Source organism: Ammospiza caudacuta, chromosome 11, assembly GCF_027887145.1.
Source record: "Ammospiza caudacuta isolate bAmmCau1 chromosome 11, bAmmCau1.pri, whole genome shotgun sequence".
NCBI lineage: Eukaryota > Metazoa > Chordata > Aves > Passeriformes > Passerellidae > Ammospiza > Ammospiza caudacuta.
This window is the reverse complement of record NC_080603.1, coordinates 27,640,012-27,663,233: the sequence shown is the minus strand read 5'-3', so window position 1 is coordinate 27,663,233 and position 23,222 is coordinate 27,640,012. Positions and strand designations below refer to the sequence as shown.

At 40.1% G+C, this 23,222-nt stretch overlaps 1 protein-coding gene across 1 annotated transcript in view; it reads right to left on the bottom strand.

The window, feature by feature from the left end:
• The window catches only part of WWTR1 (WW domain containing transcription regulator 1), a 43,699-nt gene extending 20,638 nt beyond the window's left edge, over positions 1 to 23,061 (bottom strand). Inside the window, exons 1-2 of the mRNA XM_058811965.1 lie at positions 22,673 to 23,061; positions 995 to 1,131 (exon numbers count right to left, since the gene is read on the bottom strand). Of these exons, the coding sequence (XP_058667948.1) occupies positions 995 to 1,131; positions 22,673 to 23,061 (526 nt within the window). The remainder of the gene's footprint in view (positions 1 to 994; positions 1,132 to 22,672) is intronic.
• Positions 23,062 to 23,222: the final 161 nt, after the last annotated feature.

The following is a 23,222-nucleotide window of genomic DNA, read 5'->3' as shown; positions in this document are numbered from 1 at the left end:
GGTCCTAGGTGTTTCTTATAAATTTAAGACCAAAGTAAATATTGCACTACTTCTATTGGTGATCATTAGCAGACAAATGTTCAGCGTTTTCTTGTCATGTGAAGACACAGCACTCATGAACCACGCTGCAAGTGGACAATCAAGAAATCATGAGATCAACTTACCAAAAATTAACCAGAACAAGAAACTGCCATGTGTTTTAAAGTGTCCCTTTTTGACATCTTGAGCCTGTAAGCTCATCTTCTTGAGCAGTAGAAAAGTTAAACTCCAGAATTGAAATATTAGGGATTATTTGTAATTCTCAATCATACGTGCAAATGTTTTCTTCCATTTACAAATTTTCTTTAAAATTTTTGAGTTTTAATGCCTTTATTTTCACTAAGTCTTAAATCTGGCAATATCAGATTTATGTAAGTTGACAATTAAATTTACACTTGAAGTGCTAAACAGAAACAGCAAGGGAACCACACCAGTTATAAGAATTTTGTGGGTAATTCATACTGCAAAGACTTTTTAGTAGTTTGCAAGTTGCTTACAGCGCAGAACCCCGCTATGCAAAGGCCCCAACATCATAAACAAACTGACAAGCAAACCAGCTACACCTTCTGACCTGAAGAAACGTAGGACTGACTGCGCACAAGGTCTCCAACAGCCTGGACATGATAGGGAGGGCTTGTGGGGGTTTTATACCACCTCAGAACAGAAAAGCACAGACAGAATTTATTTTTCTACGTCTAACACTATGCCAAAAAGCCACGGAGGCTCTAAAATAGATCACAAGATGTTAGAACTTCTCCTCAAACAGTACAAATTCACTTGCTGCCAACTCTACAGAGGGGAAAATTAAGTAAATGAAGGGGAGAACATACTGTTAGGTCAGACAGCAGAATCAGAACTACCTTCTTGAAGCAAAAATTACTTTGACAAACGAATCAGAAGGTGTGTCTCATATCTCTTTTGTGTTTTCACCAGAGAGATGCCATCCAGTACTCACTGAGATTTGGCTGGGACATTGCCATGCTCCTCTGTGGCGCCGGCGTGGACGTGGCTGCAGGATGGTGGCTGACGTGATTCACTGGCTGGTTCATCGGCTTTCGAGGATCTTGCCATGTTGTAATTTTTTCTATATGACTGAGAAAGAAAAGATACAAGCTTAACATAAAATATCTGGTATGCTATTTACACAGTTAAGCATAAGGTCATGAAAATCCTATTTGGTTTTCTTATTCCACATCTGCCCTTGTCATCTCACCCTCACCCACTTGAAATTATCTATCATCTGCTTGCTCACTTTTTCTTCTGATCTTCTGCCCCTCCTGTTCTAATTTCTTTTTGCTCTACCGCTGAATAATTACTTTTATTTGAACAACTGAAAAATTCTATTGTCGTACTGAAAATCTGTAGTACACACTCATCTTCAGATTATTTAATTGTCTGAAAGTTGTTTACTCTTGTCCTACCAGTGTTTTTCTAAATACACAATGTATGGCCATTCTTCACTCAGCAATGGTCATTTTCCTGAATATTGAAGAGACAAGTATTTGTCTTGCCAAATCCGACTGCTTTCTTGCTTTCCACATTATGAAAACTATGTCTCCAAGAGTACCAGCAAATATTCCCACTACCAAACCAGGCAGATTACAGTTTTATGACTCATGTGTAATCACCAATTTCTCTGTAAAGGCACTAAGAGTTTTTATTGCAGTGTAGTTAACAACATACCTACCATTTCAGTATGCAAACACTCATAGACATGCATTCTCCCGAAAACAGTGGAGTCATGCACAAATCCACATAAATTTTACAGTGAAGTAACAATAACAATGATCCCTGCAAAATATGTTTGGCCACAGAATTCAGTGGTAAAAGAACTATGGTTTAGTTGCAACTGAAAGTTTACACTGAAATGCATCTGTTTTGTAAGAAATTTAACAGGACAAGCATTTTCAGGATGAGCATGCAATTCTACTTGAAACAAGAAAAGAAAAAGGAAGTGTGTTGAAGCAATCAATAGCCTACTGTCCATCAGGGGATTGCCTGGCTTCAAGCCCAACCAGCTAACCAGGTTCTGTCTGCACTGGAGTGAGCTCTCCTCTATTAGCTCTTTTGTCACAAAGAGGTAAGTCTTTAAGAAGAACATGTCAAGAGGCATAAAAATTTAAACACTCTGTGTCTGGAAAACCGTTTTGATTCAACTTTCATAAAAGATCACCCTAAAATTTTTGCTGAGCTCCATCTTACACTTATCGTTGCTTTTGCAGAGCCCAGTGGCACGGCCACCACTGCTGTCACCACTCCACACCCAGCTCATCACCAGACCAATTCCACAACCAAGTTTCAGTCTATATTGAGATGCACATCTTGGGTATTACCAAAAATAGTGTGAATTACAGGAAGTTAAAAAGGAAAAGAACCTTGACCATTTTTTAAAGAACAGAAAAATGTGACATCTTCATGCAGTCTGTAGCCATTTTCTTCTCCTAATATTTTGCATTTAATGTACAATTCTCAAATGGAAGATCACACTTTTACATGACTGTTACTCAGCTTCAAACTGCTGAGTCAGTTCCTTTCTTCACAGCTTCTAGAGTATTTGTTATTATTCACAATGAAACCACTCACCATTGCTTCTCTCTAGGATTAAAACATTTAATACATTAAAATTTATTCTCCCGTCACTGTAAATTTTTATTACATTTTAGCTTTTATTCTCTTTACTCTTATATTTCAAGTATAAGAATTCTTGCAGCCAGTGCATGAAGTCACAGAGCCTCAAACTTTAACAATATCTTGCCTCATCTATAATATTGAAATGGAACTATGTAGATAATTAAAGAACTTCTACGACTTACCTCTATAACTTTTACAAGATTCTTATTTGAGGCATATTCCAACACATGACGAGGCAGCCCCAAAATCCATACTAAAGTTCTCACTTTCAAGTTTTTCATAAGCAATTTTTGCATCTCTTATTATTATAAATCCTAATATCAGAGCTGGCCATTTCTCAACAAGGTCTTCATTCATAAACAAGCAGAACAGAAAAGCAGAGATGTCCATTTTAGCTTCTGTTTCTGCATCACGAGTGAGACTGATGAGACTGTATGCAAACAAGAATTTTACATGTTCCAATAAAATCAGGGAAAGTTAAATATTTACAAACTCAATGATAAAAAAACCTCAAATGAGACACACAAGAATCTGACAAACAGGACAGAGAACATGCTGCCATAACAGCTTCTCCAGCCTGCTCAGATCATGGCATTCCCACCCATAAAGTCCTGCAGGGCTCCAATACAACAAAATTGTATCCCAACAGTCGACCCTCATTAAAGAAAAATTAAACCAAAGCTCAGATGTAAACAGCTGAGTATTTTACTCAGACTTCAGGATTCTGTTCCACCTGTTGCACCTTGGTCCTTTGTTAAATGCCGCCTGTTGGCTTGTCAGTCTCCTGCTTTGAAATGTCAGCGTTCCTCTGCATTTGTGCTGCTGCTTTGTCCTGCATTTGGTGACTGCAAGGCTCTAATCCCTGGCTCCCGCTGCAGCCTTGCCAAGACGTCTCAGTGAGTTTGAATCAGCGAGCAGCAGCACTGGGGACACCAATTCTCTTTCTGCTTCTGTGCACTCCAACAACCAATGCATCTCAGTGGGCTCTATTTTCAGACCTTTCTTGCGTAATTTTTTTGTTTTGTTTTGTTTTTTCTGGTATTAGGAAATTCAGAGCAGCTTATCTAAAAAGCTTGTAGGGGAGCTGAGAAAGACAAACCGATTATTCTGTAAGGGCACTATCATCGGAAGTAACGCAAACAAGGAGCTCGACCAACAGTGCGGAGCTTTTCGGGCACTTTACCAGGGCTCGAACGCGGGGACTGAGCGTGGGCTGTGCGAGCGAGCCACATCAGAGCGAAGCTCTGCTGAGTGGGAAGCAGCGACTCACCCAGCACGGCCCCGGCTCTGACTCGGAGCCCTGCAGGGACACGCCGCTCGCCCTGCCTTGCAGCGCCTCCACCACGCACAGCAAACGCTGGGAAATCTGTTTGCACCTCCTGCAGCGCAGCCACGGCACTGCCCAACCTTCTCTGTGTCCCTCTGCTCCCTGTCAACAAAAACAGCACACAAAGAAAGTGTACTGGAAGGCAGAGGGATGTGGAAGATACGCCTTTATACAGATGGGAAGTTTTTTAAATTTAAGAAAACTACCTCAGGGACACAACATTTGAGTCTATTGTCTGAGCTTGCTCAGGGTACTGCAGTGCAATTTCTGGTAAAACTACAACCAGAGCCAAGCCCCACACTATTCCAGTAATCACCACTATGCAGGATGCGGCAGCCAAAAGGGAACTGTGTACAAACTCACAGAATATTGGGCATCTGTAAAAGTCTAGTACCATCTACTTCTTAAAAAACTTACCTCTAGTATTCTTTTTTATGTGATCTTTTATTTCTTATAGTCACGGGTAAGGAAAATGCAAGATGTGAATGGGAATGATTTTTAGCTTTAGAAACAATTACCGTATGTGCACACATCCAATTCTCCCAGAAACTGATGGAATTTGTGAGTATACATGCCACTGCACTGTGAGACCAGCCTAAATGCTTACCAGCAGTAGTTACACTTATTGGGACATTTAGAGACCTCCAAAGCCGCTGCTCACCAGGGAACAGCTCCTCCCTAGGGATGGCAGAGCAGGGTGCCACTGTCGCACCCTCACGGGCCCTGCCTTTGGCTGGTGAGTTTGGCCAAGAGTAGGACCAGCAATCTCGGAAGGGGATCAAGAGGATCAAGAAAATGCTATAATTAGGTGGTACTTCACAGCAGCTCATGGCAGCTGTTGGGACTGGTGGGAGGACTGGCTGGGGACGCCAGAGCAACTGTGGCCAGAGCAAACACAGCCTGTCCCCCTCAGCACTGCCCCTGCCTGTCCCACCAAGGTCACCGTGTGCCAGCGCCTGCCAGCTCCGCAGACCTGGCCGTGCGCTTCTGTTACTGCCATCCTTCTCGTCCAAAAGCGGGAGGCATTTACTGTTCGCTAGAAATCAGTAGGTGAGAAACATTTCAGATTACCTCTTATAAAAACACCTGCACATATGCTATGTGTTTTCCTGGATATTGAAAGACAATTTGTGAACGAATGCCCTTGCTGGGAAAGGCAGGACGTGGTCCAACAACTGCATGAGAATGCAGTGTTCTGTCCTTAGATGCCTCCCTCTGCAACGCTGCTTTTCCCCTTCTCTCACCACAGACTGGAAAATTTCAAGAGCGAAGCTCTGCTCTCATTACAACATGAAAAGACTTCATGGAAAGTACAGCACCATGACCTAATGTTACTCATGCACCTGTACATTCGATAACTTTAACTCTTTAGGCAGACTGCAGCCATGCCTGTGATGTAGGAGCTACCTGCAAACACGGAAGAGACAGTCACTTCTCCTACAAGCGCCTGAAAATCCTACAATTTCAGTAGGTCAGCCTGATTTTTATACAGGCTTCTAACTCGTTTACAGCTCTTTTAAATTCAAACTTAAGTGGAAATGGGACCGAGTTAAATTATGATCTGAATCACATCCTGCTAAAGACAATGAGCTTCACGCTGGCATGAGCCCACACAGAAAACGTTTGGAGAAAATTCTTGGTTGGCATCAACAGTTTGCATGCCAGACTGTGCAGACAAAGCATCAATGTCATTAGGTTGGCACTTGTCTCAGACTTTTTTTCAGATTATATTCACATTACCCAAAAAATGTGACGTGGAAAGTTTAGCACAATGAACACAGCTAACTCAGTGCTAGCTTCTCTTCACTCCCTTGCAGTCATGCACTGTAAAACCACAGTTACTTATCTAATCACATGCTTTTTCTGGAGAGCACCTGTCTTACTCACTAAGTGCATTTCACTATTCAAAGGCTCTGTTTCTGATGCACTATGAAGTATTTTCTTAAACTAACATGCAGCTTCATCCCAAACCTACTGCCAAATTTTCAAACTCTGCTCTACTGACAAGTGTAATAAACTATCTCTAAAAGATAATGAGAAAATCCTCACAGTGAAACTTCATTAGGTTTTGCAAGGCTATCCCCATTCTACAGATCAGGGGTACAAGACATTTAACAGCATTCAGCACTTTCAGGGAGTACTTTGAAACATCTAGCCCCTGAATCTACAAAATACGTATTGCTTTTATGTTCAAAATCCTGCTGGTTGTTTCAGATACATCAACAGACTGATCTGCCTGAGCCTGCAGCCCCATGTGAAGAAAATGGAGAAAAATATTTGAAAAGAGGAGGACAGGGCCAGGCCACTGCTCCCAACAGTACCCTTTGGCCAGGACAGCATCAGCTGTGAAATGGCTGGGACAGTGTCAGCCAATTTCACAGTCAGCTCTGCTCCTGTGATTTTTGACAGAGAAGGAAAAAATGGGAGAGGTTAACAAAAACCTACAGCAGTATTTTCATTTTACACCAAAATCAGACATCAAAAGTCACACGCTGTACTAAGGTTTTAGTGCACCCAGTGTGTCCACAGCTGCTGCAAAGCACTCAAGATGCCCCCACAGACACCTCAAAACAACCAAGGCTCAGCCCAAACAGCTGCCTCAGCAATTTAATTATATGCCAACATTACTCACTGTTAATGAGGAATGGACAAAATTTTGCCTTATTCAAAGCCAAAATGTTAATAATATTTTGCAAAAATCACGTACCCAGTATATACATGTGAAACTGAAATAGCTATTAGGTGGAAGAGCTTAGAGATGCATGCTCCTGATTCCATTTCTGCTGTTCCACAGTTGGGAAGAATGAGAATATATCATTCCTTACATCACTAAAAGCACACAAATATAAAATCCAGTATTTCTCAATCACTTTCCTTTAGAGTGCAGAAATTAATAACATTCAATAGTTTGGCCACTTGTTACTGTGGGAGTTCAAGTGATGCTCTGCAGAACTCCAGCTCACAAGTTTGAGCTAATCCAATTCATGGCACTTGCTTTTTAGACACCAGTAATGTTTCATGAAAATTACATGAAGCTTTAACAAGGAGCTCCAATGTAATTATTAAACTGATTGAACCATGGACTTTGTTCTCCTGTTGTGTATTCATCCTCATCTCTGATCTTGAAGCAGGAACATTACATCTGTATTTGAATATTTATTACACTATGCTAAGTAACTCCTTCAGTGAAGAGAGTTGCTCTTTTCCTAAATTAGTTTCAGCATAATTTGCTGTGAAGAGAACTTCGAGAATGTCCCCTGTAACTGACTGATTCCATTGTTGGTGTACATGGAGGCCTTAAAAAACATTAAACTAGTTATACAAATGGAAACAAAACACCCTTTGAGTTCTATTGACAACTTAACATTTAGAATTTGGATGAAATCCCAATTCTTGAGAGAATGAAAAAAAAGGTATTGAATGAAGCTATTATATAGAACATTCTTAGGGTTTTTTAAAGTATACAGTATATAATAGCATTAATGCATTTGTTTACGTGATGAGTGCCTGTAGCAACTCATATTTAAAGAGACATATTATGATTTTATTAAAACCTTGTTTATTTTATTTAGGGGAATATGTAGCAATTTGAAGACAAAGCGTTCTTTTGTGAGCGATACATGACATTTTCAGATGCGTGCAGTTTTCGAAATTGTTGAACAGGTTATAAAATGCAAGGTTCTATCTGTCCTCTACTTGAGCTACAGGGCTATCACCAGGTCTTGCTGCGAATGTCTCACTTTACCAGTATTAAATCCACGTCAAAAGGGACCATATTTATGAACAATCAGGGTTTGCATACATAAAACATAAATTGGTGCTGTCTTGTAACAAGAATGGGAGAAGTGGCCCAACCTAATAAACACTCCTTGACTACCAAGGTGGCATTTCTAGACAAACTGTTATTATTTTAACATATTCTGCATTCTAGTAGAAATGAATGCAAAAACAAGAACTCCCCCTTCAACTACGCAGTGCCCTTAAAAGGACAGATTGAAAATCTTCCCCAGGCAAGAAAAGATATAGGATAGCAAAACAACCCAGAGCAAAACAGGACACAAAATACCTTTGAAGTTATAGAAAAAATACCTAACATTATATTCTACTGCACTGGCCAGAGGCAGAGAAATGCATGACTCCACAGAATTTAGTCTCAGAATTCTCCTCTGTAATCAAAATTTTTATTTCAGGTTTTGGTTTCTGAGTCTGTCAGAAAATCAATGTTAATGTTTCTGTTAATTGTGCATTTTGGCATGTTCATTAACATAAAAAAATTAAATTCACTAAAAAATAAAAAAAAATTAAAAGAGTTTTTTTTCTAGTACTGGTGCCTTTTTAATCAGAGAATTTAGGGGGTTGAATTAATTTTCATAATACCAATAAGACTCTATTTTGCTATTTAACTAACAACTATGCACTGGTTTTCCTTTGTAATTTGAATAATTACTTGCTAAGAGCTTCAGATCATTGCAATATATTCAAGTGCACGTCTGTAAAAGGTTTTTGTTGCAGAAATAAAACTATTTTCTACTCTGTAAGTTGGCCCATCTGCAATCCTGCCTACCTTCGGATTTTGAAATCATACAGAAAACAGCATTTCTTCAAAAGAAAACAAAATGCTGTTACCGCAGTCTCTAGCGTTACTTCCCACAAATGCACAGCAGTTGTTCCAACTTCTTCCTATGACAAGCTCCTGAACTGCTTGGTCAGGATTTCCAAACAATAACACAGACTGGTTTGAGGAATACCTTTGCCAAACAGACAATCCTCCATCACTAGAAACTGAACACTGGCTCAAAATACACACATTTGTGCAAAGCAGTTCCTGGTACTGCAGCTCTCGGTCAGAGATCATTCTCACAACCTCAGCCTTCAGGTCAGTACATTTATTAAGCTCCAAAAAGGCCAAAATAATTTCTGTTCACTGAACTTCACAGACAGCAATACTTATATTTTAATATGAATGCCAATAGCTACAGCACAACAGACATGCAGAGCCAAACTAGATACTATTTTTTTTTTTTTTCCTTCCATGACCCAAATCCCTTACTCTTCAGACCAAGATTTGTATCTTGTAAATAAGACCTTGGTCTGCCAAAGAGCAAATGCAAAACATAACCAACTAAACATAACCAACTAAACATATTGATTAGGCAACAAATTTAATTCAATATATCACTGACATAACTATTTAGATGAATAAAATTATTTTGAGTCTATATTTATCTGCCTCAATAGTGGTTATGAGGTAGATAGAATTATTTAAAATACCAAGCCGCTCAAATCTCTCAGTATTACAGAAAATAATTTCTAATTGAAATATCATCAGGAACAACTTTGTGACTGGTACCTGTAAACACTGAGGTTTTATTCACTTGCTCATGATTCACAACACTTCTATTTCCATCCAACCACAAATTGTGGTCTTGGTCCCTGCTATCCTTTTAAGTGCTATATGATGCAGATTAATCACAGAATCGTAAGAACCATTGTTTCAAACCCATGTGTTTAAAGTTAAATAAACACTACAGATTTCTTTTCCACATGCAGTATGTACACAGGACACGAACACATGGTTACTTGATGGAGTTGTTGTGCCCCAGCCTTTCTGCAAGGTCTGAAAAAGCTTCCCCTCAGGTCTCTGTGCCAGTGGCCCTGGTGACATCCTGACACCTGTCTATTGAACAGCCTGCACAGCTGCCTCCAGCCCAACCCTACACATCCAAAACCTTCAGATCTCATTCCTGGAGCAGAAAAAAGGCTCCAGACACCACGGGCACAGAAAGCAGCTATCAGGATGCCTCTGGCATTTCCTCTGCAAAATAAATTCAATAGGAAAAAATCTGCTTCACTTAACTGAATGCTGAGACAACCATGACCTTGAATGCATCAGGACTTAATCTTACTTCCTCCATTTGGGCCATTTAATCACTACTGAGAATACAGCAAGGAAAACAGAGGATTCAGGAGATACATAATTCTTAAACAGACAAAAGGTAGAAAAGAATGTTGCCCTCTTTGTAAGTCCTCAGAAGGTGAGGAAAAGGAAAGCAATCAACCAAACTCAGCTGGTGGAGCTAAGGGATGTGGAGCATGGCTCTTTCCCTACAAGATTAAGAAATCCATTAGGACTTCTGATACTCAAACACACCCCTCCACTTTCAGGCCTGAAGAAATGTCTGATGGATTCTATGCAAATAATGATAAAACCATGTCTTTTATCAACATCAGCATCTTCTCTACTGTTCCCTACTGCCCATTTAGAGGGTTCCCTCACAACATGGAAAAAATTCTATGGCTTCAATCTCCTACATGGCATATGCACATAAGAAAAATCCCATTGCTTCTTTCAGTGGAGTCACAAGAAACAAATTAAAACTGGTCAAAATTCTATAAACATCTGTTGGTTTATCTGTTTTTATTACCCTCTTAATTTTGAAGATCAGCTTAGAATATTAAAAAAAAAGGTCTAAAAGAAATGGTTCTTTTCACAGTCAGCATAGCTATCCACTTCTCTCTGTTCACACAGCTCGGAGTGATGTGCTGCAAGGGCCTCAGTGCCTCACTCTGAGAGACAAAAATGGGATCAGGTTATGAATAACTTTTTCAGAAGCTTCTTACAAAACTCTGACTCCAAACATATTGGTTCCAGCTGTTCAGAATTTTAGTATACAAAAGTCAGGAGATGTCCTACTTGGATTATTTTTTTAATTATGATTCATGGTGGAGGTGATTAGCTAGCAGATGAATTTTTCTTGGACGCTATTTCTACCTTCCATATGAGCTGATTAGTTCCCATGGAAGAAAAGGCAGGACAAATAACCACACTAATCGCCAGAGTTCAGAAAGTTGACCTTTTACTCAAATCTCAAAACTAATGTGTATCCAGGAAATCCTGCCAGACAGTCACTGCTTGCAAATGGTTGGGAAACGTGATCATTTGCCATGGAAAACAGACGAAAAGCAGGAGCTGGTTAAAAGACCAAGTCTTTTCTCAAACAAAACATTTCCAAAATAAAGAAACGATGTCTCAAAACTGACAGTTGACCTGAGCTTAGGAAGGGTGACAGTTCTGCACTGGTGTTCTCTGTACATGAGAATTTAAAAATGAGACCAGAATTTCAAATACGAGTTAGCTGAACATAAGAAATTTATGTAATTTCTGACACTGCAGTAATATTCCAATCAAACAGAGTCTATTTGAAAATAAATATTTTTAAGATTGAAAGGTTGACAAGCAAGGCTTCCCTTAAGCTCAGAAAAATGTGTAAAAATATCAGATGTTTAGCAATGTAGGTGCATCTTACTAATGGGGTGCAAGGAACACGTGCCTGAGGATTACTGGTATGAGAAGATGGGCACAGGTCACAGGAATGCGCTGTGCTGTACTCAAAGGGAATAATGCTGTGAAATGGAGGCAGCACAAATCCCACGTATTATTAGCAAGTCAAATGCAGTCCCTAAATCTATTTATTTAGGAATGCAAGAGAATGACTGATCAGGCAATGTTTAGCCTAGACATTTAACTGGGCTAACAAATACAATTTTGACTGGGGAGTAGTGTGGAGTGTGTGTGTGTATATGGAGTGGTTGGAGAAAAGTGTTAGCTACCCTCAGAAAAGGTGTGATTTTTTTTTTTAATACTAAAATGTTGTATCATAGCTGACACTGACTGAAAAATTGAATTTAAAAGGCAGTGTCCTGTAAAATTTCCCAATACACCTTTTAAAATCTGGTACCCAACATCTGGTTTTTAAAATCTAGTAGGAATGAAATATTTCAGACCAGCTTCTTACCTGAAAAAGTCTCCCCGTATTTCAACTGGACTTCTTATTAAATAAATGCAGAATTATTTAATAGAAACATATAATATCCTGAGCTGGAAAGGACCCATGAGGATTATCCAAAGGGGAAACTTAAAAGTTAAACCAGCTATCTGAGAGCCATCCAAACACTTTTTGACCAGCAATGGGCTCGGGGGCACTTCCTGGGGAGTTTGTTCCAGGGTCTGACGGTCCCCAGGGCAGAGCTTCAGGCTGGTGCCCAGTCTGAGCTTCCCCAACGCAGCTCCCACCAACCCTCGTGTCCTATCCCCAGTGCAGGGATTAAGCAGCAGGAGGTGTGTCGTTTATCAGCCCTGCATTTAAATTGGTAGTAGCCCTTTTCCTGGCACAGTTAACCCAGACATCTGAGGTTTGGCCTCATACAGAAAAACTATGTGAACTGAAGAACAATTATGCATGCCTCATCTATGTTTAAAGAGATCATCCTCTTGCTTTAGATTACTTTAAAGAATAAGCATGAAGTGAAAGTACACTTAAATATTTTCAAGATTTATTTAGGCCTAGCAGAGATGATCTGGCAGGTCAAGACTCTTGCATATGCCATCTAGAATTACACTATCAAAGGAATAGTTATTCCAATGTCTCAAAGAAATAATTCAATTGTAAACTGCAAACTCTCAGGAGCTAACATTAAATAATTTTTTTAAAAGCTGTGGTTTATGTAAAATGTCACATATAAATTAAATCTTAAAAACTGACATAGCTATGTCTCAAAGACCCTATGATGAAACACCTTTGCAACTTTTCTTTTTGATAAAAAAAACGGAATGACTAGAAAACATTTCCATTCTGCCAGTACCTGAGACGCAAGCCACAACAGGGACCTGCCCAACAGAGCCAGGAAAAATTCAGGTCTGTATCAGATGGAATTCTTGCAGTGATATGTTCTTTCCATATGCCCCCAAGAGGAATTTTAGTTCAGAATTTTCTTCTCTGCTGTTCCTAGTACAGTCATCAAGAAAAAAAACACCACTTCAAATAAGAGGGAAGCATTGCTGATGGCTTTGCACTGTGCAGGTGCTTTATAAATAGAGTCAAGATAATCTTTCCACACAGTATTTTACTTATCTGCAGACGCCAAAACTGAACTTCACATATTTTCAACAGAGCTGTTTCATTATAGCTCTGATGAAGTTCATCTCCTATTTGTCAGTGCACAAAATGTGAGAATAACAGAAGTCTTTTAGCTTGACTTTTCCTTAGGATGCATGCCTCTATCATGGGGGACACGAAGGACAAATCTTCAAATTTTCACAATGCTTGTGCTAAGGGAATAATTTTTCAATAATTTCTAATTTTTGTATTTACAGCAACAGTAAAGACTACAGCTCCCAGAGAGAAAAGAACAGTAGCAAAGGTCCAGGGATGGAGGACCAGATTATTCACAGCAAGGTCCAGCCTAGGACCAGGGATACAGCACAGCATCAACACCTCACCTCTGAGTTAATGCTTGGGAACCACGGTCCCACTGCAGACATTGCTGTGGTGTGGATTTGTAATGCTCCACTTCCCTTTCAACATGCAGTCATTTTGCTTTTTACAGGCGCAAAATGTCTGTGGATATTTCCAGCACCCAGGAAGGTCATAATAACAAATCTGCATGCAAATCTGAGAATAATCTGCCTCTAGGATCAATCATTTCTACAGTAAAAAAAAAAACAAAACAAAACGAAAAAACAACCAACCAAAAAAAAAAAAAAAAAAAAAAGAGCCACGCTTAGTAACCTGATTATGAATATGCAGGGCTTTTCAGTCTATTACAATTAATTGGAACATTTTATCCATTAATCATGTCATTCTATTTAAGAAATATCTCAACCTCATACATGACACAAAGAACTCCCAACTTCAATCTCCCCATCTGGTCTTTTCTCTTGCTTTGAAAAGTAGTTGTGCTGAAAATCTGTCAGACCCAGTGCAGCAATACTGAACAAGGGCACAGAGAACATCACTCACAAAAGTGCAGAGGCTGCTGCGCTGAAACTGCTTTCATCAGAAGTTTTCATAGGAGTGAGTGTTTTTTGGGTTTTGGGGTTTTTTTAACAAGATCATCTTAAATTGTTCTTCACATGAGTTCCGGATAGTAGGAGAAAAAACAGTGAAACTCTAATATCCCTCAGAATCTAACAAAGACTTACTTCCAGTTTGCTTTATACCTTTAGAAATTACATTTTAGGTAACAGCATGCATTTCTTTTCCAGTCTGTCTACTTCACAGCTTCCTGTTTTTTCTAGAAAAATGAATCAGGCATTTGTTTCTCTAAGATAAAAAAAGACCACTGAAAATATTGTTCTAGTAGAAGCCTCCTGACAGAAAAAGGAAATGTTCATGACACAATATCCTCAGTAGAAGGCATGCTTTCAGTAAAGTAAACCAGGCAGTACCACAAAATGACTCAAATAAATGCAAACATATGTCTGTATCTGCAGGAAAAGCAGCACAAAATGGAAACTGACAGTGCTTCTGTGTCTTAACTGCATCCCAGTTTGTTTTATCTGCAAACTTATGCTCTTTCACCCTTTATTGTCCTACTCTCAGTTACAAGAAAGATCTGTCATGATTGCTAAAAAAATACTGTGCAAAAACCTCGACATTTAGTGAATGTTTTGAGCAGCATTTGACCATAAATATACAGCGTAAACACCAGGATCATTCCAACACCTAAGTTTTAGCAATTATTTGAAAAGAGAATCAGCACAGGAGCTGCTTCCTGGAATGCCCAGCACCTGAAACCACTTCTGCTGCACCAGAGTGCTCCCTCATTTCCACCTGCAATACAAAACAGGGACCTGCAGGGCAGCACAGCCCCTCGCCAGATGTTGGGCAACGGAACATCGTGCCAAATTTCCCAAGTAATTCACAAGATATATATAACTAAACGGAGTATATGGAATCAAAGTTAGATCTTCCCTTTGTCTTCAAAGAAAGACTAACACAGAAAGAAAATAAACATAATAATGTGAATTATCCAGTCACTGCGGATGACCGTTTAAAATAAGATTTCTTCATATATTTGGTTAACACCAAGAGCTATTTTTTCATTTATGACTTATGGACTAAAATTGCTAAGGTTTTTATAAAGTTACAAATCTCAAACCAGGAGCTCTCCTAGCTTTGAAAAAGTATGTTTTGTAACATATATACCTTTACTGACTAGTGTCACTGCTAAATCTTTAACAAAACCTTAATTTCTTCTACATATCAATAATTTTCAGGAAGTTATAAACAGTCTCACTAGAAATCTCATTTACTCTAGTTATTAAATTTTACATTATCTGCTCCTTTGCAGTAGCATAATTTCATTGATTTTCCATTTCCACAAAGTCTTCCACTAACAGACAAAAAACAAAATGCAAACTATAGAACACAGAATAAAGAAGTAGAGCCCCGCACCACTTCTAATAAAAATTAAATTTTATCTAATATTATAACATACTATTGGTAATGTGAGGGCTGAGAGAGACGGTGATGGCAGCATCTGTGAAAACAACATTCCATGACTGAAAAAGTCTTTATCAAAGGAATGGCTGTCAAAGCATTATGCCTTATGTATATTATACATTATACCAGGTACATCCTCTGCAGAGTGAAGGGATGGCAAGAGTCCCTGGCATCACCCCTCCTGCTGGCAAGGCTGCCAGGTCAGTTAGAGCTGCAGTTTGCAGAGACAAACACCTATTCAAAATGAAAATGCGATCCACAATTTCCTCATAAACTTCACTCACATCAAACTTTCAGTTTTGATATGCCAATACAATTCAACCTGCTTTATATCTTTAGAAATTACATTTTAAGTAACAGTAGGCATTTCTTTTTATCATCTTTTCTTCATCATGCATTTTGCTTGATTTGCAAAAAATATTTTACCCAATCTCTGAAGCAAAAGCACTTATATTTCTGTTTAAACATATACAATAGAATGAGTAAAACATGAAATGGGAAATGCAGTATCAAAACCAAACGTGAAATCAAAAAAAAAACCTTCTGCGAAGAATTCCCCCACCAAATTCTGTCTGTCAGCTCCAAAAGGCAAACCTTCCTAACCTTTTCTACATTCCCCACAGAGCTGCACGATGATGCCCACACAGCACAGGTTTACTGCAGCACTCATTTACTGATGCAAAGCCTGCTTTGTTTGAGCCAGAGACACCCAACGCAGGATGGGCATCCCCAGGATGGAACTGCCTGTGTGCTCTGAGACAAACCACATGGAGCACATGCCAAAATAAAAAACGCTGCTTTTCTTCAAACAGTCTGACTAAGCAGACAATCCAAAGCCTTTCTCATATGGCACTCACTTCTATTCGTGGAGCATTTGAAAATACAGGATTTTAAGAAACTTCTAAAACAACTTTGCCATGTCCACCTTAAGATTACAAAAGGCTGCTTAGGCAAACAAACAAACGCCCAACAATTCAGTTTTGTTCTTTATTTTTCTTTCATTATTTTCTAAAAAAGGTGACTTACAGCCCATATTGGTTAGATGATTTTATCAGGTGAAGAGACCTTTGGAAATATGGTCTGAAAATCTAACAAACTCCAGCTGGGTAAGGTGCCTTCCTTGTACATACCTCTATGTGCTCTATCTCCAAAAGCCTTTGGGGAGTTGCTGCAGTTAGTACAAAATACAGCTAGCTTTTGCCAGTGGCAGAAGTGTATTCAAAGAGCAATCTGTATTCTTTTCAGGGATTTCGAACTCCTGTTGCTGGCAGCAATCAATCAGGAATCACCAGCAACTGCCTGTGATATTTTGGTGATAAAGTCTGCGCTGATCCATGGGAACACAAAAGGGTGTAAAAGCTTGCATGGTAAGAAACAACATCCATGAAGCAATATTTTATTACTGTACACTGCCTGCTTCAATACACAGAAGTTTTTCACGGCCAAGAACAGATGCTGAAACGAAGCCCAGAAAAGAAGGCCCAGAGAAACTTCGTGATTTCCGAAGAGCCGCGGTCGGCAGCACAACAGGAACCGCGTTTCCTCCAACCCAGGTCAGCTCCCAACGATTCCCGCTTCCTGCTGCGCTCAGGGGCCTCGCAGAGACAGTGAAAACTAGGAAAATACATCAGTCAAGAAGTTTTAAAAACTTCTTTAAAAGCCCCCACAAAATTTAAGGCTCACAGTTCAAGCGCTATCTTCAATAATTGCTTGACGAAGGACTATTACTGCATTTTGTAACGCTTACACCTTTTCTCACCAATCCACCACTGGAAAACAGGAATATAGAACATTTAATAAAAAACCCAGCACACAGACAAGGAAAATTGATCACAGGTAGGAAAAAATGATTACTTGAGGCACAAGAAAAAACTCAAAAGTACCATGGAAGCGTCCTGCTAGTCTCTAACCTGGAAGACTGTCAGAATAATGCATCCAAAAATTATCAGGGACAGAGCAACACCTAATAAAAAGGAACATTTTGATCATGCAAACAGAGAGGGGTCAGCAGACATGAGAGAAACAAGTCCCTGCAGGAAAAGCTGTGTCTGAACCTGCAGCTCTGCTGCTGCTGTGCTTGTGCTGTGACTGCTGATGCACATGCTGTGAACCTCGAGGACATGCCAGCAGCCAACTCCTCTTTCACATCTCCCTTTATACTGCATTATTTTCTGGTGACACTCTAAGCAATTATTTCAGTTTTAACACAATATATTCTGCTCAATTCTCTTAGCAAGTCTGTGTCTGTCTGCAGTGCAGCTTCCAACACATTTGCCTTTAAAACAGTCATAGGTAGGGAAAACTGCAGGTCAGTGCAGTGTTCCCAAGTTTTCCATTCTTGAAGAGTTCTCAAAGTCTGGACTTTGAGTTAAAGAAAATAAAAAGATCCACAAACAAACAAGCAAAGAAACAAATAACCCCCAAATATCTCCACCCTACATCATGCTGACTTCTCTCTCCCTAAATGAAGAGGGAAAATGCCACAAGTCTTTATGTTGAAATTCAGCCTACATGACATTTCCTTTGGATTTAATTGCTTTGATGCAATTTGTATCTGCCAATCAAGCAAGGCCCCGGAGCACCAAACACTGTGACAAAGAAGCTCTTGTCCTGTAATAGGCCCTGACATCAAAAAGACAGAATGCTCAACTTCAGCCAAAGCATCCCAAAGGAAACAAGCCAACACTATTGACTCTTCCAACACTATCTGAAGGAGTGAACAGCAAAAATCTTGAAAGTCAGACTTGACAGATTCTATATTGTCAAGCCTGTTTAAAATTGAACACATCCATAACCTTCAGAAGCAGACATTTCTCCACACTGTCATTTACTAATTATGGAGTAAAGATGGTCAGGCAGACCAGCTTTTAGATATTGACTATAGCAGCTCACAAACATGATAAAAATAAACCTACTATTCATTTTCTTTCTTTGCGCAACCCAAACCATTTGTAAAGACAAAACGCTTTCAGGTGGGATCAGAGAAAAGGTCTAGTTTTCATGGTAGCATTCGTAATTAACACCTGCATCAATTCTATAGATATCTTTCTAAGAATATGCTAATTGTTACTACTTCCTAATCATTAATGCATAAAGCGATTGTATTTCCAGCTCATCTAATAAGATTACTGTATGACAGTTATTATCCATTAATGCAAAAGTACTCAAGGACTTTGGGTTTAACACTATGCCTAAGGACTAACTTAAGACAAAATTCATTAAACCAATAATTCCATGCACACATTATTAATTCTTTATCTTAAAATTGTACATAAGTCCAATATATCAAATTCTACATGAACACAGTAGTTTGTACAGGACAGCTACCACTGATTCCTTAAATAATTTAGAAATGCATACAGCAAAATTCAAATTCTGCTTCTGGACAGCCCTTTACAAGAATTTTCTTAAATATTTCCTCAAAGGAAATTCTTGTAAATACTTCTAGGGTCAGTGCATTCTTGCTTAAAGATTTCTTCACTGATGTTTCACTGATACTTTAGGATACAAAATGTAGCTTGTATCCTAACTCAGAAAACTCAACAGGAGGGGGAACTGGATCACATCAAATGCATCCCTGAAGCAATTTTATTCCATATCTGCTTCAGTCCTCAGATTTTATTAAACTCCACATTAACCACCAAATCCTTTAAAGCAGCACTGATGACATGATTTTTAGATTCTGAAAAAACCAGTCTGTTCATCATGGAAAGACACCATCTTGGACCAGAAAATGAATAAATACCAGCCTTTGTCAGAAACTCTGTAGCTGGTTCTACTGCCAGATTCAGAGAGGAGCAGCTCATGGATCCCTGGTAGCTTTTAACTGGAACTCCAACATCATCAACATTAAATCAGCACTTGAGGAGCAATCAAACAGACCCCTACTGCTGTCAATTACAGGCTGAAAATTCAGTTTTGATGTGTGCATTCCAATCTCAGAACTTCTTAAGTATCTCTAAAATGAGTTATAAATGTGAGCTATGGTTGAATTTCTGACAATTAAACTTCAGTGGTGCATCACAGCTTCTTGCCTGTTAAGAACTCTTTAATGCACTCAATTTTGGATAAAAGCCATTGGCAGTAATACATCCTGGTACTGTCTAGCAGATTACAATTTATTTTTAATAAAGGAATAAAGGCAAGGGGAAGAGTTCAGGCTCCAAGCCCCACTGGAAACAGGGAACAAAAAACAAATCACTTAAGGTGTGGACTAAATGCTCCAAAAGCGCCATGAATGTGTGAAATGTCTCTCTCTGCTGCCAAGGCCAAAGCCAGCAGGGATGCACGGCCTCTTTCTCTATGACGAATGCTGTACAGGAACAAGCACAATGTAAATTACCAAAGTAAAATAACAACAGACTCTACAGAATTAACAGAAATGCTTTTCAAGGAAAGACCATATTAGAAAATCACTTCAGCAGTTCAGCTATCTTAGTACTATTTGTTTTGTCATTCTCAGGAAAAAAGTTTTTCATCGTACTTGTATCACTTTTTATAGTATTTATGTTACTCTTCTGCTGTCCTGCTGAACACACTTAGTGATATAAAACTGATTCTGTGTTAAATCAAGTTCTATTCCAACAGAAACCAGTAAGAAAAAATCTGAACATTTTGAGTAAATGAAATATTGTAAGTAATTAGCTTCCTTATCCCTGAGCAGAACTTTCTGACAAATATGCCCTGATATGGCAAATGTTTACTGTGACATAAATAACAGTGATAAAGATAACAGTGGCAAAAGTTTCACAAATCTGTTTATGAGAGTCTGACCAAGAAGATCTCTACACACATTGAGAAAATATGAAACCCTCAGTCTTCATTTGAAATATGAGGCTGCGCCACCTAAACTAAGTTGGTATAAAGTAATACTTGAAACATTCTTTTTACAGAATATGTATACATGGCCCAGCATGTAGTTCAACATGCAACTGACATTCCCTGCTCACGACCTAACAGCAGGCAGTAGGCCAGTCTCTACAGAAATGCTTTTTATCACAAATAAATCACACTTACATTTTTTTCCACACAGGCTCACACAGAAAAATGCTTCAGATAACATTGCTGCAAGTGTGCGTTCATTAGCCTGTTTTCCAGCCCCCACTTATGTGGTTTGGTATTTAATTACAGGGTGGAGTGGTCCCCAGGCTACTTATGTTTCTTCCAGTCACAGCCAGAAAATTTCTGCAGGAACTGACATGCAGGACTGCAACTGCTTCAAGTTGTAGCTGGCTCCCCATCAACAAGGTTAGCTCACTGTTCATTGAAACTCACACTAGTACTTCTGTCAAATAATTATTTAAAATATGTTTTAATACAACAAATTGCATTCTAAACTTCAACAGATAATAAAAGCTTTAATAGGACCTATTATGTCCATTTACTTTTAATTGGTTTCTCAATATTTATTTTGCTAATGCCAAGAAACAAATCTTTATCATTATGCTGGAAAGAAATGGCTTTTTTTTCCCTTGAGTATAGGGAAATGTAACTTTGTATGCCTAGTTTAATCAAATATGACTTTTAGCACATCACCTATTATTTTATTGCACACAGCTTTAAATGCTGCTTCCCATAATCAATCTTAAATTGTCTTTTCTCCTGAAGAATATTACACCATTTGTAAAATACTATCATTCACATGAGAGCATTTTATTGCTAAATATTACTCCCCAAAGCATTGGGGCATAACAAAATACATTAAAGGTACAAAGAAATGCATTATTCCAATTAATTTTTATATAAACGAGAGAAGTTCTATTGGACAGATAAAACTGGGGAAATAAAACAAATATTAACTTAGGTAAGAAATTACATGCACAATGCATATTATATTTTATATTTAAAAGGATGTTATTAATCAGAGTATTACTGTTGACAGGATTAGGAAAAAAAAATAAAACCACTTGGAGTCTTTTACCTATGCTTTCAATTTACTAAAGGCCTTTTATTTTTGGCCTAAGCAACAAGAATCCATTGACTTGGAAAACTTTGTCTCTAGGTCAGAAATGCATGACAGGAAGGTGAAACCACATGAGCTCATTTTGATATTAGTCAAAAGACACAGAGCATACAAAGATTATATTATGCAATTTTTAGCCAGAGGTATCTGAAAACACTCCCTAGCCAAACCCTAGCAAGAATTTATATTGAATAATTATTTATGAATGGTCTGTTACACTGTTCCTGTCAGTCAGCTACTTCTCTGTAGCTTGTTCTATTGACAAAAATACATGCAAAGTGCAGAGACATGAGGTCTTCTCATTTAGGTGATAAACCAGATTAATAACAAACTTCTAAGTTTGGACCCTGGGACATATGCACACAGTATCATAAACAACATACAGTGACATACAGAAAAGTATTTACATGCTTTGCTGTTAGCTCCGAGTGTGACAAAGGGCAAAAATTCTAAACTCTGCAGAGTTATTCAGAGACTGGGCTCTTGAGTAATCCGTTAGAGATTCCAAACCCACAAGGCAAAGAAATCATTATACAATCAAGTAATTTTTTTTTCACTTTTTTTAAACAGTTTTGTCTCTTCTTCCCCTTACACACTGTTTCTATGACATTTATGAGGGCTGAATACCCACACATGGGTGAACATATGTGAACTCAAGATTTTACTCTTCTGAACAAGAAGGCTGTTGTGAGCAAGTAAATGACGTCCTGGAGCCCCGGCAGTTTAACTCCCTCAATATCCTCAGGTAGATGCTTCATCAGTAAATGTTTTATTTCATTAGAAAACATTTTATCTTATTTACCAAGTTAATGCAGTATGACTTAGTTTGCAATGAATCTGTGGCTGACTTACAGAATCTACCAAAATAAGGCACTGCTGCCTTACCACTTACTACAGCTATGACATATTTTCAGGCCAATTAAACGGCTTTGAATCAAGCGTCAATTGTCACAGATAAAACGCTCTGGCGAAAATGACTGGCCAGAGGAGATATCGGCAGCTGTGTTACCACACTTCCCAAAGCGTGCCGCTGAACAAGGCGGCTCCTGCGCGTCCCCGCGGACGGGGATGCTTCAGACACAGCGGCCGGGGCCGGGCCGGGCAACTCCCACCCATGCACAGCCCCTTCCACCTCCGGCAGGCCACGGGCATGCAGAGCTCTGCTCCCACGTCCCAGAAACTCCCTGAAATAACTGGCATTCAACTTTTTCTCAAAAAAATTAAGTTTCAGAATCTCGGACGCGTGGCCAAGCAGGAAAGAAATTCGTTATCAACAAATACGGCAGGACATCTCCCTGCCTCTCTCCTCCCGCCGGGAAGGGATTTGCCCCCGGAACGCCGCACACAGCCCGGAGCCGGGGCCACCCCGCCGCCCTCCGGCGCAGCCCGCGCCCCGCGACGCCCCGGCCGCTTCCCCGCCGCACTCACTTGAGGAAGTAGCGCTGCCCGGTCTGCGTGAGCGCCATCTCCCAGCCCGGCGGCAGCGGCCGCTCGTCCGTGACATCGCAGGAGCGCTGCCGGAGGTGCCCGTGCTGCGGCGCCGCGCCCGCGCCGGGCAGCGAGGCGGGCGACGAGTGCGAGCGGACGTGCACGGGCGCCAGGCGCGGCGCGGGCCCGCCCGAGTCCGTGCTCGACTGCCGCGAGTGCGAGCCCGAGTCGGGCTCCCTGAAGAAGGACTCGGGCAGGATCTTCTTCCGCCAGGAGCTGGGCCTGGGGTTCATCACCGCGTTGAAAAGCGCCTCCAGCTCCGTGTCCAGGTCCTGCGTGACGTGGATGACCTGCTGGCCCGGCGGCGGGGCCGCGGCCGCGGGGTTCATCGTGCGCCCCTCTGCGCCGGCGGCGGGCGCGGCCGTCCCGGGACGGGCGGTGGCCGGGGCCGGCCCCGCTGCCGGGCCGCCGCCGAGGACGTGCCCTGTGGAGCGGGCGGGCTCGGCGGGCGGACGGAGCCTCTGCGCCCCCGCCAGCCGCGCCGGTGTCC